The 16,077-nt window shown below is 40.6% G+C and overlaps 1 protein-coding gene across 4 annotated transcripts; it reads right to left on the bottom strand.

Moving 5' to 3' along the window:
* Nucleotides 1-2,888: 2,888 nt before the first annotated feature.
* LOC138195610 (poly(rC)-binding protein 3) lies at nt 2,889-14,528 on the bottom strand. Of its 4 annotated transcripts, none has more exons than XM_069145198.1 (14): nt 14,193-14,528; nt 12,965-13,005; nt 10,854-10,964; nt 10,688-10,711; nt 10,565-10,597; nt 10,346-10,462; nt 9,988-10,119; nt 9,433-9,561; nt 8,072-8,161; nt 7,430-7,471; nt 6,938-7,013; nt 5,879-5,931; nt 4,536-4,705; nt 2,889-4,214 (listed from the first exon to the last, which is right to left on the bottom strand). In XM_069145198.1, exons 3-14 carry the CDS (start codon nt 10,929-10,931, stop codon nt 3,860-3,862), a joined length of 1,299 nt encoding a protein of 432 aa, XP_069001299.1. In that variant the 5' UTR covers nt 10,932-10,964; nt 12,965-13,005; nt 14,193-14,528; the 3' UTR covers nt 2,889-3,859. The 4 variants fall into 4 exon arrangements, with proteins under 4 accessions (XP_069001299.1, XP_069001302.1, XP_069001301.1 ...); XM_069145201.1 differs by having other exon boundaries at nt 2,889-3,086; nt 14,193-14,523; XM_069145200.1 differs by having other exon boundaries at nt 2,889-3,281; nt 14,193-14,522.
* Between the last annotated feature and the right edge of the window lie 1,549 nt (nt 14,529-16,077).

Raw genomic sequence — 16,077 nt, 5'->3', positions numbered from 1 at the left:
CTGGTGGTGAGATAGTCTACTGTACATGTAGCTGTGCACCAGCCAACACTGGATGTAGCCTACAATTTTGATGTACTTTATTAATTTGGTGTTCTGCTTCTTAATACTTCCACTCCAATCTATTTAAGAAGAAATTATCCTCCTTCTTATTTTACATTTATCTGACAGCCGATACTTTCCAGTAAAAGATAAAGGCAGATAAATTCTCAGCTAAAAGCTGACAACAAGTTCACAGCACATTGCTCCTCATGGAGGCTGTAATGTGAAGCAACATCACACAAAGTACAGTTGTGGTTGGTGGAAATGTCATGGCCAATGTTAGTGTGTCTGAACACATACGATGATGAAATAAAGTATGATACCATTTTATACAATAAACCAACCAATACAGACCTTTTTCACAGCAGACATTTAGACTTGTCATGTAGGGACAGCACAGGTGTATGAATGGTGGCTGCTTTCCCAGGAGGTCCTGTTTTTATTCATTTTGGTTCACTGCCATGACGACCTTGGACACTTTAATGGAACTGAGCCATCTTTAACACACCTGTGTATTATTTACAATGACAAGTCAAAATGTCCGCCGTGAAAAAGGTCTATAGAACAATAGACTGAGGTTTATCTTGGTCATGTACAACAGGTAATGTCTCACCAGTTTCCCTGCATAGTGGGAACTTTTATATTTGCACTTGAGGTAAATTCAGCATTACTTTGTGAGATAATTTGACTTTTGTTGAAGTGAACTAGCCGATATTGTATTTTATACAGTGTTTTTGCTATTATTAGGTCATCTACCACTGTTATAATGTAAATTTGACCTCAGTGTCCTCAGTCTCCAGCCGTGCATGAACAACCTACAACCTACTAACTGTTTGTAACTTCACTGATTTCAAAGAAACAAGCATAAAGATACTATGAGAATATTATAGAAATGAAGTACACGGAAAAACACACTGTAAGGTCTCCTGAGCTCCAAAACCTTTAGGCCTATATCACTAATTGAACTTCCTTTTACGAAGATCAAAGTAATATCCATAAAACCCATTGGGCGTCAATGATCGCTGCCACAGAAATAGATCCAAGAAATGTTATAGAAGCATCACAGTAGATTAAACTCTTCTGTATCATATATCATTACTTTAAGCGATGTAAATATTAAGCTATGTGAAAAACAACCGTGGCCTATAGAAATATTGTGAAAAACTGCTAAAGGAGTACAGACACAGGCAAACATATAATTAGACACAGACATGCAGGTCTGCAAGAGTATTGCAGTGATTTTTCTGAGCGACAGTCCTGCCTACCAATTTGCAACAAACTCTCAAGTCCTTATTCACCTAAAAGAAAAATTATTTATTTACTTATTTGCCTCTAAAATAGCTTTTTCCAAAGTGCATGATGGCAGCAACCTCCAAAAAAGGGTGCTCCTTTGTCCTGCCTGTGTCAGGTTGAAAAAGGAACTCATTAATATAGCATTAAAAGCTGGCTGTGAATTCATAACTGCCCTGGGCACACATCAGCATACACACAGCACTGTTTTCTATAGCTACACCTTCCCCGAGGTTGAAATGCCATCCTTCACTGTCATTACATTTCTGTCCCCATTAACTATTGATTATCTCCACTTCAGCATTTTGAGCCTTGCTGTGGAAATGGCCCGTATGATCAGGCAGAACAGAAGTGCCCACCTCTTGGTTTTTACACAGAAAAAAGTCTCCCACAAAAAGTGGTGAAGTCAGACTCACAGAGGGGCCGGGCTAAAGAAGGACAGGGTGGCGGTGACACGGTGAAACAAGGAGCGACTGCACTGTATCTCACCTGCCCATTAGCAGTATGCTTGAGCGGATAACTCGAGGTTAAGTTGTTCTTTTTTGGGGCCCTGTGAGGATTTTACACAGCATGTGTTGAATATTTACTGTGAGGTTCGGCCAAGCTTTCTGTTTTTCCAACAGAGTGAAGGTAGAAAAGTTTGTTTGGGCAGGAGCTTTGTGCCCCCTGCCATCAACAAACTGCATCCATAATACGGTGGACTAGCTGTGTGCAGAGCTGCCTTTGTACACCTGCCAAAATCTCTATATATGCTGCATGCACCTAATGGCAACTGCTGCTGCTCTCTATTGATTTCGATATTTCAGCATCACTGCTGTTTAATGTTTTACATGTGGAGGTTGTGGAGACACAGTTCCGCTTTGGAGAAAAACATCAGGGTAATGGATGAAAGTCTGCGTGCTCATCTCACTCTGCTGGATGTCTGCTCTTTGGTTGTAAACAAATCATACAAAAATGTTGTTGTTTCTGAAATTTACATCTCCTTAAAGGAAAAAAAAATACATCAACCTCACGTGCAAAAACTCATGTGACCTCATACACATGTGGTTATGCTCATGGAAAACGTGATTTTGTCACATTTTCATTGTGTAGTGCTTGAAGCGCATTTAGATTCATATGTGGAAACTTTTCCACACATTTGCCCCATGTTATTTTATGTTGCAACATGTGGTAAACATGTGTCATGCATGTGGATAACATGGGAAACTCATGTTTTTTCTGTAACGGTCGTTTAAATATGAAAATTTGACAAAAATCACATCATATCTCCAAATACCTTGTTCCCTGCATCAAACTTCATTTTTCAATATTTTGCTCATACACAAAAGCATGATTGTATTTTCTTTGAGAGATAGTATATTTAACAAAACATCTTCAACAGTCAGAGATATTAACAATAATTCAGCTAAATAGAAATGCGTGGTATATGAAATTACATCTTAAAGCCAAGAGTAAACAAGAGGTAAATCCTCAGAATCAGTGTTTATATTCATAGGAGAGAGATCAGTAAATAATATGAAAGACTTTCTCCATCAACAAAATTAGAACAAAACAACCACTCTGCATTCATAAAAAGTCCCATTTATTTCAAAGTCATTTCATCAACAAATATTACAAATCTGCATTGTTTGGAGGGGGTGAGGGTGGAGGAGTGGGATTAGACCCACACCAGGAAAAACATGAATAAAACATTCATTAAAATTATTGATCAGCGCCCATTTCAGATGCTGGGAGGTGAAGTAGTCCACTTGTTTAGGCTGGAGAATAAACAAGAAAATAAGACAGTGTACAGAACCAAAGTAAATGAGTTAGTTAGGCCGGTCCCGCTCTACAGGATTACTGTGTAGAGTGAAATCCACAAGAATCCAATGTGGCTTTAAGATAATCCCATCAGAACTGCAACAGTGCAACGCTACTACAGAACACCCAAGCCTGTTAGCACTGATGAGAGCCTATAGTGAAAGACAGGGAGGGAAATATGACAGAAGAGTAGAGCAATCCTTGTTAAAAAAAAATACTTAACACACAGACTTCTATTGTACAAGACAAACATTTTAACAGCCTGCTGCCAACAGAGCACCATGTCGTTTAATACTAGTTTGCATTTTCTAACAAAAAAAACTAGTTACACAGATAGAAAACTAAGTCAATATTTGCATCATGGAAAACACATTTCCTGGAATAGGTCTTCATATAAAGCTCTGGAACATGAATCCATTTGAAAAATAGATTTTTCTTGGATACTAATACAAGCCTGAGTTACCCACATTAATTTATTATGCCTGTCCATAAGATAATACTGAATTAATATGCTCCTCTGCTGTCTCTTTTAATTATTGAGGACATGTTTTGATGCTACCGTCCTTCCAGTATGTGTCTAATATCCTCCTGATTTATGGATGACAAATGTTACTCTGGCAAAACTCACACACTGGTGCAAGATTTCTTTTAAGCCTTTGTGCTTTATTTAAAAGTATTTGTCATCATTTAAAAATGCCTTCATAAGCTACACAGACTTAAAGAGCAGGCATCAGTAAGGAGCAAACTTCTGCCGCTCCGATTTTTTGACACCAGAAGTTGACATTTTCGCGGCGTAAGGGGATAAACCCTGTGCTAGGCTGGAGGCGGCCGAGTGGACGGCCAGGATGGGGAGAGTTTTCATGCCAAGCAGGCTGGAAACGGGGACGGCGTATGGGTTTTGCATGGCTGATAAGGTGGAGGGAGAGTGGACGTTAATGGTGGTGGGGGTTTGGGTGGTGGCTGCCAGGACGGCCATAGAGGTAGCAGCAGTGGAGGCAGTGGGAACAGACTGAGAGAAGCTCATGTTCAGGTCAACGGGGGTCGCAGAGGAAGCGGCCTGCATGGTGTATTTAGCCATCTCTAAGCTGCAGGTCGTGACGTTCGGAGGGGGAGATGAGATGGTGAAAGGTTAAGGGGAGACAGTGAAGAGTAAAAAGGGGGGGAGGATGGGTGAGACAAAGGAGAAGGGAGGTGAGAGAGAGGAGAAAACATAAGAATCAGAGAAGGAATGTGTTAAAAAGCAGAGACAATAAGGATTTTAATGCAGTCAAGAGAACGGAGCAGTAAGTTGGAACAAATCCAGCCTCACCCTGAACACCTCATACAATAGCATGTTGTTTGGCTGTCTCAGATCAGGCTGCGGTGTGAAGCCCCGCTGTACCTGGTTGCCCCATGTAATGTCTTACCTGGCGTTGATTAGGTACTGGGCCACGCTGATGCTGGCCGGTGAGCCTGTGATCGTGACTTGGCGCATGGCTGAGCCATCAGTGGCGCTGGCAATTTTGATGTGAGCTCCAGAGACCTGGCGAATCTCATTGATCTTGCTGCCTTGTCTTCCAATTATGCAGCCAATAAACTAGAAATGGGGAGATTGGAAGCATGTAAATGACAAATCATGCCCGTGTTCCCATGCTTTTCAGGAATTCAATGTCAAAACCACACTCCTGGACATAATACTGTAACAACTGAAAAAACATGCATGGTGCATTATGGCTGTCAAATAAAATGGAAACTGAAGATGCTCTCATTATCATCACTAGAGCATTGGCTTTAATGTTAAGCATGTTGTATGGGAACATTTATTTTCTTGCTTAAAGTTAGCTGAGGTTGATTTTAATTTTACATTTATATGGTAAACATTATGGAAACAGGAAAAACAACATGTCCAGCTCTACCAGCAACTCTAAAACTCACTGATCAACATGTTATATCCTGCTGGTTTATTCCATGCACAGTGTAAACTGACTGTGGTTTTAGGAAGGATTAGGTGCTTGACTATTTCTTGGCCGGACACAGTGACTTCCTGGAGTCTCTGATGGTTGCCTGGTAACAGCAAAACTCCAGGAAGACACTGCTCCTGCCCAAAAAAAAAAAAAAAAAAAAAAAGTCTGATACACAACTCCCCCAATAAATGCTTTTACACCTTGGTTTTTTTTTGTTGTTTTTTTTACAATTAAACATAAAAGATCTAAAAAGTGGCAGACCTTGGCTAGGTGCGAGGCTAGCTAAGCTAACCAGATGCTTTGTTTACTGTGCAGACATGAAATCTGCTCAACCGGATGCCAAAAGAAAGACATAAACTATTCCCCTTATATTAAAAACAAATATTAAGTTGTGCAAAGTGTAATTCTCTGGAAATATATAAATCTGTTTTTCTAGTGCACATCTCTGACATGATTCAGTAGGCTATAGATGAAATTAGTAAAGTCTAAAGCAGCATAGCTAATAGACTGCTATAAAGCCTTTAAAACAGTTTTCTACTGGTGGTCCGATGATTTATTTTTCCTATTATGTAATATTTAATAACTCCGGTAACACAGGCATTACAATAATTTGTGAATCCGTGCAATACTATGCCAGCAAAAAAAAAAAAAAAAAGAGGACAAATTGATTTCTGCAGCTAAGAAGGTGAAACATTTGTGTCCAAAAAAATTCCTCATTATAGCTGTCCTCCGAGTAAGTTATAATGAAGGCGGCAGTGTCAGTACAGGTTTTAGTGCTGGAGGAACACAAACAATGTGGCACTTACATCATTAGGTATTGCCAGCTCTTGTGAACTTGTGGGGGCACATGCGTCCAATCCTGCAAAGTAGGACAAGGAGCGGTAACAACAGTATGGCGCTAATGGCTTCCACTTTCATGGAATGACAAGTTGGCCTACTTTTTCACTGTTCACTGTATCACTGTTACACTTCTAAATTAAGCACATGAAAATGGAATAAAGGAGAAAATATTCCTAGATAGACAAATATACTGTATTTGACATATTCAGTACACATACTATGCACATAATTTATGTTTCTACCATTAGAAAAGCTACTTATAAACTGAGAAGGGCATCTTTCACATGTATTACTATCACAGCAACCCTGCCTGGATAATCAAGATGTAGGAATGTGTTGTGTTCAGTTAGTTGTGGCAGAATATATGAGTACGTGGGGTGGTTGAGGTCAGGGATGGTCTGGCCAAGACGATGTTAGATTTGGAAAAAGAAATGTTGCAAAGGTGGAGGATGGGGTCGAGAGATTAGGATTTGTTTTTTGGAGAGGGAACTTGGGCAAATGGAGCTGAAAATTTTGGGGGGAGGGAGATATGAGAAATAGTGAGAAATGGTTAAATATTTACTAAACTGTAAATATTTCTATCATTTTTCACATTTCCCTCTCAGAGAAAGCTGCTGTTTTTTTTCCCTTTACTACTTCATTCTGCCTGCTTCAGTCTGTCACATCTTTTGGATTATGAATATTTCAGTGACAAACGTACAACATTTTCGATAATAAAAAAAAAAAAAATAAGATGGGTGGCTTCACCATAAAACTTCACTGTTCTTTTGTTTTTCATTTTACTTTCTGGTACAAATAGATGCAAATACCAATGCAAGACAAACAGGTCATTTTTGTTACATGCACATCCCTGTAGAGCCACCTTTTACTAAAAAAAAAAACCTGAGAGAGAGGCTGTAAACTCTCAGCAAATATAGACATCCTTGATCCTCGCTGAAGTGACAGCAGTGTTTTGATGGTGTGATTCGTAGAGGAGTGAAGACGGAGGGATAGATGGACTTCCCCGGGGAGCCGTGGGTACGTACCAGGGAAGGTAGGGTTGCTCTGCCCAAGGGAAGGGAGGGGGATATGCTGCATAGCCAACTGGTGAAGCTTGGTCAACTGCAGGGTAGGAAGGAAGTTAGAGCTAACCAATCAAACTGGATTATTTCAGAGGAGCTGACAACTACAATACAGAGCCAATCTGAAGTTCACAAACATCACAGATGGTGTCAGTGTGAAGACATTCATTTCCCTTCAGAAAGCATGCTGACTTGTCATAGCAGTCATCTGAAAACACAGTCACATCTCTGGCTACGACGCTACAACTGATCATGAACTCTTTAAGCTCTTCATTTTCACTTCAATCGATGCATGCTGCTACTTTGGGTTAGTGTTAGTGATGTCAACAGATCAGGGTTACTGAAGTCTCATCTTTGCAGAGTAGGGTACATAGAGGGCGTATTGGTGGCTTGGGAGGACTGGACAGGAGTAGGTCATTAGGACGGGACATCAGTCACTCTAATGGACATACTTACATCTTGGTGTGCAAAAGCATACTGCCCCGGAATCGCAAAGGCCTGGGAGGAAAAGGAGAAGAGATGTGGTTGTATAAGAGGGCGGCCAGACATGTTGTAACATGTCATTTGAAATATGGCTATGTCACAGAGTACGAGGAGTAAACTCAGTGCACAGAAAATCCATTCCAGTCCTCTTTTCCATAACTCTAATGTGTATAGATTTGATGGAATTTCATTGAAATGTCATCTGCTGTTTTTTCACCCTCTTTGACCACTGGCTGGAAATCCAATAACATAAACAGATGTCTGATAGGTCAGAGCAGGCTGTGCCAGATTCAGGACAGCGGATAGCCAGCTCATAAGAAACATAAGCTTTAGTCACGACACCGTTCATGTTTCAAACTGCAGGGGGATTATGAATGTAAATGCTAGATATTCATATCTGTCAGATTTCTGTTTGGCCCAAGACTTCATATATTCACCTCATCTTTCTGCTTTCAGCTTGACAAAGAGTTTGTTGCTGTGTAATTATACACGTGTCCCTCTAGTGGTGAAAATATGCTTAATGATCAGTGTGACTCAGAATAAAGACCTTTTTTGGTTGTTAAGTTTTTTAAATCTGCAAAAACACAGCTAAATAACTCCCATAATGACACGTACCTGTGCAGGGTGCTGTGGTGCTAATACTGCATGGGCTCCAGCAGGTATGACCTTGGGACGGTATGGAATAGTTGCTCCTTTCGGTGGAGACTACAGACACACATCAAGCAAAAAATAAAAAAGGGAGAAAGATTTATATACTGCAAGACCTGAGAAAAAAACCTCTTACTGGCTCTGATGCATTTTATATCCCTTTTTTTTTTATAGCACGTGCTGAATCTTTTTATACCTCATTCATCGGCTGAGAAAGCTACTTGTGATATAACTGTGAGCAGAGCTGAAAATAGGGAATTGGTTTAGAGTTTTTTTTATCACAATAAAAGAGGTCAAGATGCTCAATCCAAATCCAAACTCACACCTGTGCTTGAGGCAGTTAATATGTTAACAGCATGTGCTGCAGCTGACAGGGTGTGAAAACTGGTTAGCAAGTACAACATAAACAGAGTTGAACAAATTACTTGTTGTGGTAGCATGAAGGCTAACTTGACCAAACCAATCAAAACACTAATAATGGAACCTATTCCGGCTGACTTTGGGCGAATGCGGGGAACACCCTGGACAGGTCGCCAGTCCATCACAGACAGAAGCAGACACGCACACTCGCATTCACACTCACGGGCAATTTAATTTCGCCAATTAACCTGACATGTAAGTCTTCGGATGGTGGGAGGAAGCCGGAGTATCCGGAGGGAACCCACACAGGTACAGGGAGAACATGCAAACTACACACAGAAAGGCTCAGGCACCAGCCAGAGTTTGAATCAAGTCCCAGCCGAAGCTCAAATCTTGAACCTTCTTGCTTTGAGGCGACAGTGCTAACTACCGCACTACCCAAAAATTCAACTGTATGAAAAAATGATCCAACAATATCCACTCGTACATGTGTTAAATTATATATGTTATGGTTCATCAGATGAAAAATGTTAGGAACTACCAATATAAACCATTAGCGCGAACAACCACTCATGGAAATATCACATGATTTTCACCTGTACAAAAACTCATGTGATCGCATGTGATTGTGCACAAGTGAAACGTGTGAAACATTTTCACGGTGTAATGTGTGAGGCACATGTCTATTCCCACGTGAAAACTTTTCCACATATTTTCCCTGTGTTATCATATGTTGCAACATGTAGTGAACATGTGTCATACTTTTGATCACATATGTCCCATGTGGAAAACATGGGAAACAGTTTTTTCTGTAAGGGACGACTCCAACCTCCTCACAGAGCTTTAGCCTTGAACATATCCAGAATGTGTGACTGAAAACTTTCCACCAACATCCTAAATAAATGTGACACACTTGATGTCTAAATAGAGCTGTTGAACTTAAAGATCAACTGTCTGACAGTGCTTACCTCCAGCATTACAGAGCAGATGTGTCTTACACACTGAGTGATGGCCTGTGGAGTGCCGGAGATTGTGACAGCCCTCTCGGTAGAGTCCGGCAACATGTCTCCTGCCACCTGAACCTGAGCGCCTGTGGTCTTCACATCGCCAGACAAACAAAAGAAACAGAGGCTATTTATTGCTGAAAAGAGCACGGCATCACCCAAATTGAAATGCTGTTTCGAGGACCCACAAATTACCCTGAACACATTTTGACATGCAGGGAGCAGCTGCAAACCAAATAGCAATGTGTGCTTCAATATTTGAAGAGGCGCGCACAAATATCACCCATTCAGAACAAGTATTCAGTCTCTGCAGATCTTTACAGGCATTATCAGTGGGACTTTCATGAGCAGCCCAAAAAAATAAAACACATATTTTAGGGCAGAGAAAAACAAGAAAACTTTGACTTGAGTGTTTGAATCTCAACATGTAAAAGCACCAGGGAGGCGGGTTTCTGTCCCTGTTTGGGTGCAGAAAAACAACTTCCTGCTTGAAAATAAAAAAAAGAAGATGACTCCTACCTCTCTGATCTCTTTGATCTTTGAGCCTCCTTTGCCAATCAGTGAGCCACACTGGCTCCCTGGGAAAACCAGGCGAAGTGTCACAGGTGGCTTGCTTGTCACGTTGCTGTTTGTCATAGCTGCGGTAGTATCCTGAGGGAAAATTCTAAAATGTGTTGTTGTTTTTTTTCCAGTGTCGGCTATATAAAACATCAACTTTATTTGACAAGTCTTTTTTGGTTTTGTTTTTGTTTTGCAGGACTGAAGAAAAGGTGCATTTAGATAAGAAAAATTCTTAAATTTTGTGGGTAAAACAGTAAAGGTTTGTTGTGAAAAAAGTTGCAGTGGTGTTTGTTGCACTTTTCTTTTTTTTTTTCACCTCCTCAAACTTCTGTGCGATCATGGAGAACGCTCTGAAGATGCCCTCCGTGGGTCCCGTGATGGTGACTATCCTCTCAGGAGACGAACCCTCTGATATGTTGATACGCGCTCCACTCTAGAAACACAAGTCCGCAGTTATTCCTGCTTTGATTGGTTGGAACTGATCACATGACATTATACACATTTTTATATTACAGATGTTAAAGCAGATGCTCACCTCCTCCCTCATTTTCTTCACTGTTTCTCCTTTCTGAAATCATGAAGATAAATAGTCAAGTTGATAAGAGAATATAAAAATTAGAATGAAACCATTAACTGATAGATTGTAAAATATACCTACCTTCCCAATTATGCTGCCAACTTCCTGTAAATGAAAAGATAACAGCACTTAAGCACACAGATTTTCAAATTAAGAGCAGTATATAATCATTTTAATCACAATTATATGTTATTACCAGACCAAAATACACCAAATTGCTTGAACTATTAACACATCTGTCCATCACCTTTCCGTGCATCAGCAGTCTCAGCGTCAGTGTAACATTCAGACTCCCGTCTGAAGCCATTTCTTCCTTGTCAGACATTCTCTGTGTTTTCCGAGCTTTAGAGTAAAAACTCTGCAAAAAGAAAGACATTGTCTGTGTGTAAGTACAGAGCACTAGTACTTCAGGTGGTTCAGGAAATGAAGTGTAAAACTGAGGAGGTAATCAGACACATTCAACTAAATATTACTACTGCGATGTTTATTGATTTACAATGTTGGGACTTCATCTGGTATCACAGAGTTTTATTTTGAGGTCAGACTGTGTTGTATTAATCTGTGCTATGCTTCATTTTGATGAATTTCCAATTACCCATACAGAAAAACACATGAATTATACATGTGCAAAAACTCATGTGATCACATATGATTGTGCACATGTGAAACATTTAAGTGAAACATGCAGTTTTGGAACATTTTCATGTCATGTTTGAAGCCCATGTAGATTCCCATGTGGCAACTTTTCCACATATTTTCCCCATGTTATCAGATGTGCAACGTCTGGTAAACATTTGTCATACATGTGATCACATGTGGAAAACATGGAAAACTTGTGTTTTTTTTCTGTAAGGGTAGTTAAAGACATTTGGGTTATCATCACTACTCGTGCTACAGTCACCTCTCTGTTCTTCTTCTATTTATTACAGTCACATTTCTGTCACAAATGTGAAATGCATCACTTCCTGCGCTCTTCAAGGTTTACATAGGAAAAAGCCGCCAGATAAAGAAAATGTAAAAGCTCTCGTGAGGTGAGTGTAAGCTGCATCACCACTGTTAAATCCATCTGCGGTAGAGATGAGATAGATCTCTGTTTGAAAATGATCATGGATGATGACCTTAACTTTGGTCCAAAGTTGGAATAGTCCATTTTATGCTGCTTAATGCTGCCAAATATAATTTTTTAGAAATGTATCTCTGAAGAGCTGCGGACCATTGTTGTTTGTCTTCTGATCAAGTAGTTGTGTGTCAGGGGAGATAAGCCTATCACGGCGCAATCTTCACACGGAACTGTCTTTTAGTTCCAGCTAAATACAAGTTGTGTGACTCTCCCGGATAAGATAAGATACAAAGAAAGCCACTTGTGCTGCGGAGGCCTGAGGATCAAGTGATGTGTGTGTGACGCGTCTCTTAATATTGCACTGACACCACACAATGTCGACTCTGTTGTGGCCGCGTATCCAATTCCTTGTATTTGCAGAACAAATAAGGAATGTCTCGATGCAGTGTAGGACGGGCAGCTTATTGCACCATAACAGACAGAGAGAAGACTTTAAGTCTATAAAGCACCAAGGTCACCGTGTTTATTAGATCACAATGGCTCTGAGAAGAGAATTTTCCATTTTCTTTTAACACTGATGAAGATGGAGCATTTCTACAAACGGTAAAATCCAGATGTAATTTAACAAGAGGCTGCTTGGATTTTGGCCTGACTGAAAACGCAGCCACATGTGTGAGTTCACCTAAACCTTGAACGCAACTGGTAGATTTAGTCAAGGTGATGTCAGAAGGGGAGGCAAAATGGTGGCATGAGGTGTTTCCAGTTAATCCAGAGTTTAATTCAATTCCTCTCTGGGGTTTTAACAGTATGCCCAATGACATTTTAAAGCAACAGTTTGACATTTTAGGGGGATTCGCTTATTTGCTTTCTGGAGGAGACGTTGGCTGTGAAGACTGATACCAGACTCACAGCAGGCTGTTACCTTAGTTTAGCACGAAGGCTCGACTAAGGAGGAAACGGCTTTTGCTATTGCTGTGTTTAATCCTCACAAAACTTCAGTCTAAAAACAACACCTTGTGGTTTTGCAAGAGTTTACGTGCCAGGCTATTTCTCAGCTCTGACCAGTTGCCCGTCCACCAGCGGGCACTGCCAAGGATTTTGTGGCCTTTGGACGGAGCCATGCTCGCTGCATCCCCTCTACCCTGTCTTTGATAGCCAGGCTAAGCTATCAGGTTGTCGCTTCATGCGTATAGATATTTAGGTAGGCTATGTCCGTAAATATAGTCAGATAACTCTGCAACAAAGACCACATTTCCCAAAAATAAGACATGACCTTTGACCCCAGCTTAGATACTCACACAAACCCATAAATACAGAGCTCTCTGCCGCCATTCCACACCTAGAAAAACAGAGCAGCAATGAATGTGTGTTTGACTCAGGCATGCTACACACAATTCAGTCAGTAGTTATCGTTTCAAATGTGTAAATATCAGTGACGAGCAAATAAAACGGAGTTTTTCAGGATGTTATTGTTCAAGCACATTCCAGTGTTGATAATACCAGACTGAGCTAAAGGACTTAATACAAACAATATCAGTATCTCTCTGCTAACAACAGACACAAGCTATTCCCCTCTGTGTATATCATTATAAAGTTACAGTGAATACATCAAATAAACAGCAACATCACTGTCTAATCCTATAGGCCGGGATTTGTTTGGTTTAATGCTAAGACCCTTTTGACCTATTTCTGTCACCTCTAGCATGTCAGCGCCCACTCAAGACTTCCGAACAAAACGCTGGTGCACAACAGCACCCACAGAGTACACATGATAAAAACAGATAATCTACAGGAACTCGGTTCCCCGAACACTGACAGGCAGACGTGTGCTTCAGACAATAAAAAAAAACAAAAAAAAACAGGGCATTAATCCTTGAGGGAAATGGAGAACAATGTCTAAGTGGATTACTTGAGGGGTTTCATTTGAAAATGTATTCAAATGCTGAGGCTAAAACAAAGAACGTCTGTACACTTTGAAAATGAAAATGATTGTATAAGATTATTACATAGAATTGTATTCCAGTTTAGGAACAATGCTCTAAAACAGACTATAATTTATACATTTTGAAAGAACATGTCCCAAATTATTTATCTTTATCGCTATGAAAGATAACAACCCAACAGTATTCACTTCTTAAATATCTAAAGTAATGTCTATTCATAGCGATTTGTGAGCCAGCACATGTCAAACTGTAACCACGAGGCCTTAATGTGTTAATTAATTCTAGCTGGAAACTATCTCTGAAGAGAGGAGAGCGACAAAATGCATTACAACCGAGCAGAGTACAGAAAAACAACCAGCCCAAATTATCTCGACCTGATGGGAGTCAGGAGAAGTGCATTAAAACAAAGCCTCGCAGTATTTAGCTTTCATTAAAAGTACAGAACCAACAACTTCAACTTTCTTTCTCACTACACCCTGAAATCACTGCAGTATACGACAATTTGATCAACATAAACAGAGCAGTGATCAGTCAGAGCTGAAGTGAGAGGCCTCTAATTCAACAAGGATGATAAAGTACTGACCTTATACACAAATACTTGCTCCTCTCCTTTATTTGTGCTATCTTCAAAATGAACGGCCTTGTAGTTTGTAGTCCGTATTCAATGTTTGCCCCCTTTGTTGTCAGTTATCCACAGAGTGGACAGATGGCTCCCTGTGCCCTCAGACCGGCTGGAGCGGAGGCTGGCTTTGCTATTAGTCCCTCAGCTTAGCCCAAGATAAGCCCCTACGCAGGGCAAGTGAACCCGCATCTCTTGCCTAATTCTCCCTGTCACAGCCACCAAAGAGGCGTTCCTTCGCACACAGATCCACAAGCTGAAGAGGCCTGAGGGCAGGGCAAAGAGGCTCTTCGGCTGGACACTGTCCAGCTCAGATAGAGCGAGCTACAGTTGCAGCACCACAACCCAAAAAACCCGGGAAGGTCGAGCCTTTTGCAGCCATCACAAACACAAAGAGACAGTGAAGAGAAGCTCTGTTAACCGATGTTGCTCTGTGACTAACAACTCTGCATGACTGCGGTGTTCTTCATTCGATTTTCAGAGTACTTCCTGCCTGCACAGGGACGGATTTTCTCTAAAAATAAATCTCCCGGTATGAAATCGGTGCTTTGTACGAGGAACTCGACTAATTGAGGGCCGGGAAGGACAATGTGCCGTTTGAGGTATTTAGTGGTGTTAAGCACAATGTCTTCGTGGGGTGCTTCTCCCCCCTCACGGCCTCTGCCCTCCCCCACACCAAGCCCTTCTGCCCTTGTAATGAGGCCACGGTGGATACAATACAGCCCTTCTGCACAGAAAAATGTATTCAGCAGAGCTCCAAAATTGTGAAGGAAATGAATCAGTGAAGCATAAGTGGCATATTTAATTACTATTCAGTGCATTGCACGGAGACAATGACGGCTGCTGTGAGTCTCATGGCCGTCTATCAGACATCTAAGCAGGACATATTGCAATCACTTCTCAACGAGGATTTGAATAACTTCCAACTTGTATTTCTTTGATTGAAAAGATACAATGTGCTCATGGGAACAGAAAGATGAAGATAATCCATCAGAGTGTGGGTAGTTTTAGTCCCCACTATTTTTAAGAGACTCTTTCAGAGCTCACACTACAGGCTAGAGGTTAAAGAAGTGAAGGTCAATAAAAGTTCAGAGCAGTGTGAGAGTTTGTTTCCAAGCTGCAAAAAGAATAAGAACCACAACCATGCTGTGAAAGCTGCCTGGGGCATGTAGTCAAGTAGGAGACAGTTATTTCTATCCTTTTCAGAGACCGTGAGATGATCTGGCATTTTACGCCAATCACTTGAGACTAATTTCCTCTCCTTCATGTACCTTGTGTGTCAATGAGATTAAAGAGTCAGGGATTATATGCAATTGGTTTACTGTGAAGTGATTACTGAGACTTGTTGGCATAATCAGTTACAGTTACTGAGAGCAGAGTACATTTCACATGTCTTCAGTAAGAACCTGAAAAAATGAGGAAGCTGGTTTTATGTTGTGGTCATTTGATCTAAATTTAACAATTGCCTGATGAATAAGTGAAAACACTCCATCATTCTGTCATCAGTGGTTTTCAGGTCTGCTAGTCAAACATAAAGTAATGATTACACAGCAGGATTATTGTGAACTAATCAATATTTCTAATAGCATTTTGAGTGCCATGTCACATGTGATTAATGTCCTTCTTCATGCACCTTGTTTGTCAGAGGACAGAGACAGACTGAACGTTACCTGACCTGATTACTCAGACTTGTTGAAGTAATCAGTTACAGTTACTGAGAGCAGAGTATTTTCAAACATCTTGGAGGGAATCTTAAATGAATAAAGCATAAATACACAGGCGTGTTCATGTGGTTCTTTCATTATTTGTGCTTAGCAGAAGTTAAAGTTTTTATGTTTGTTCACCTGCC

The sequence above is a fragment of the Embiotoca jacksoni genome, unplaced genomic scaffold (genome assembly GCF_022577435.1).
Source record: "Embiotoca jacksoni isolate LCO1_2020_lvr unplaced genomic scaffold, fEmbJac1.0.p SCAF_12, whole genome shotgun sequence".
Taxonomy (NCBI): Eukaryota; Metazoa; Chordata; class Actinopteri; family Embiotocidae; genus Embiotoca; species Embiotoca jacksoni.
Note: the sequence above shows the minus strand (reverse complement) of the source record. Positions and strands in the feature narration are given on the sequence as shown.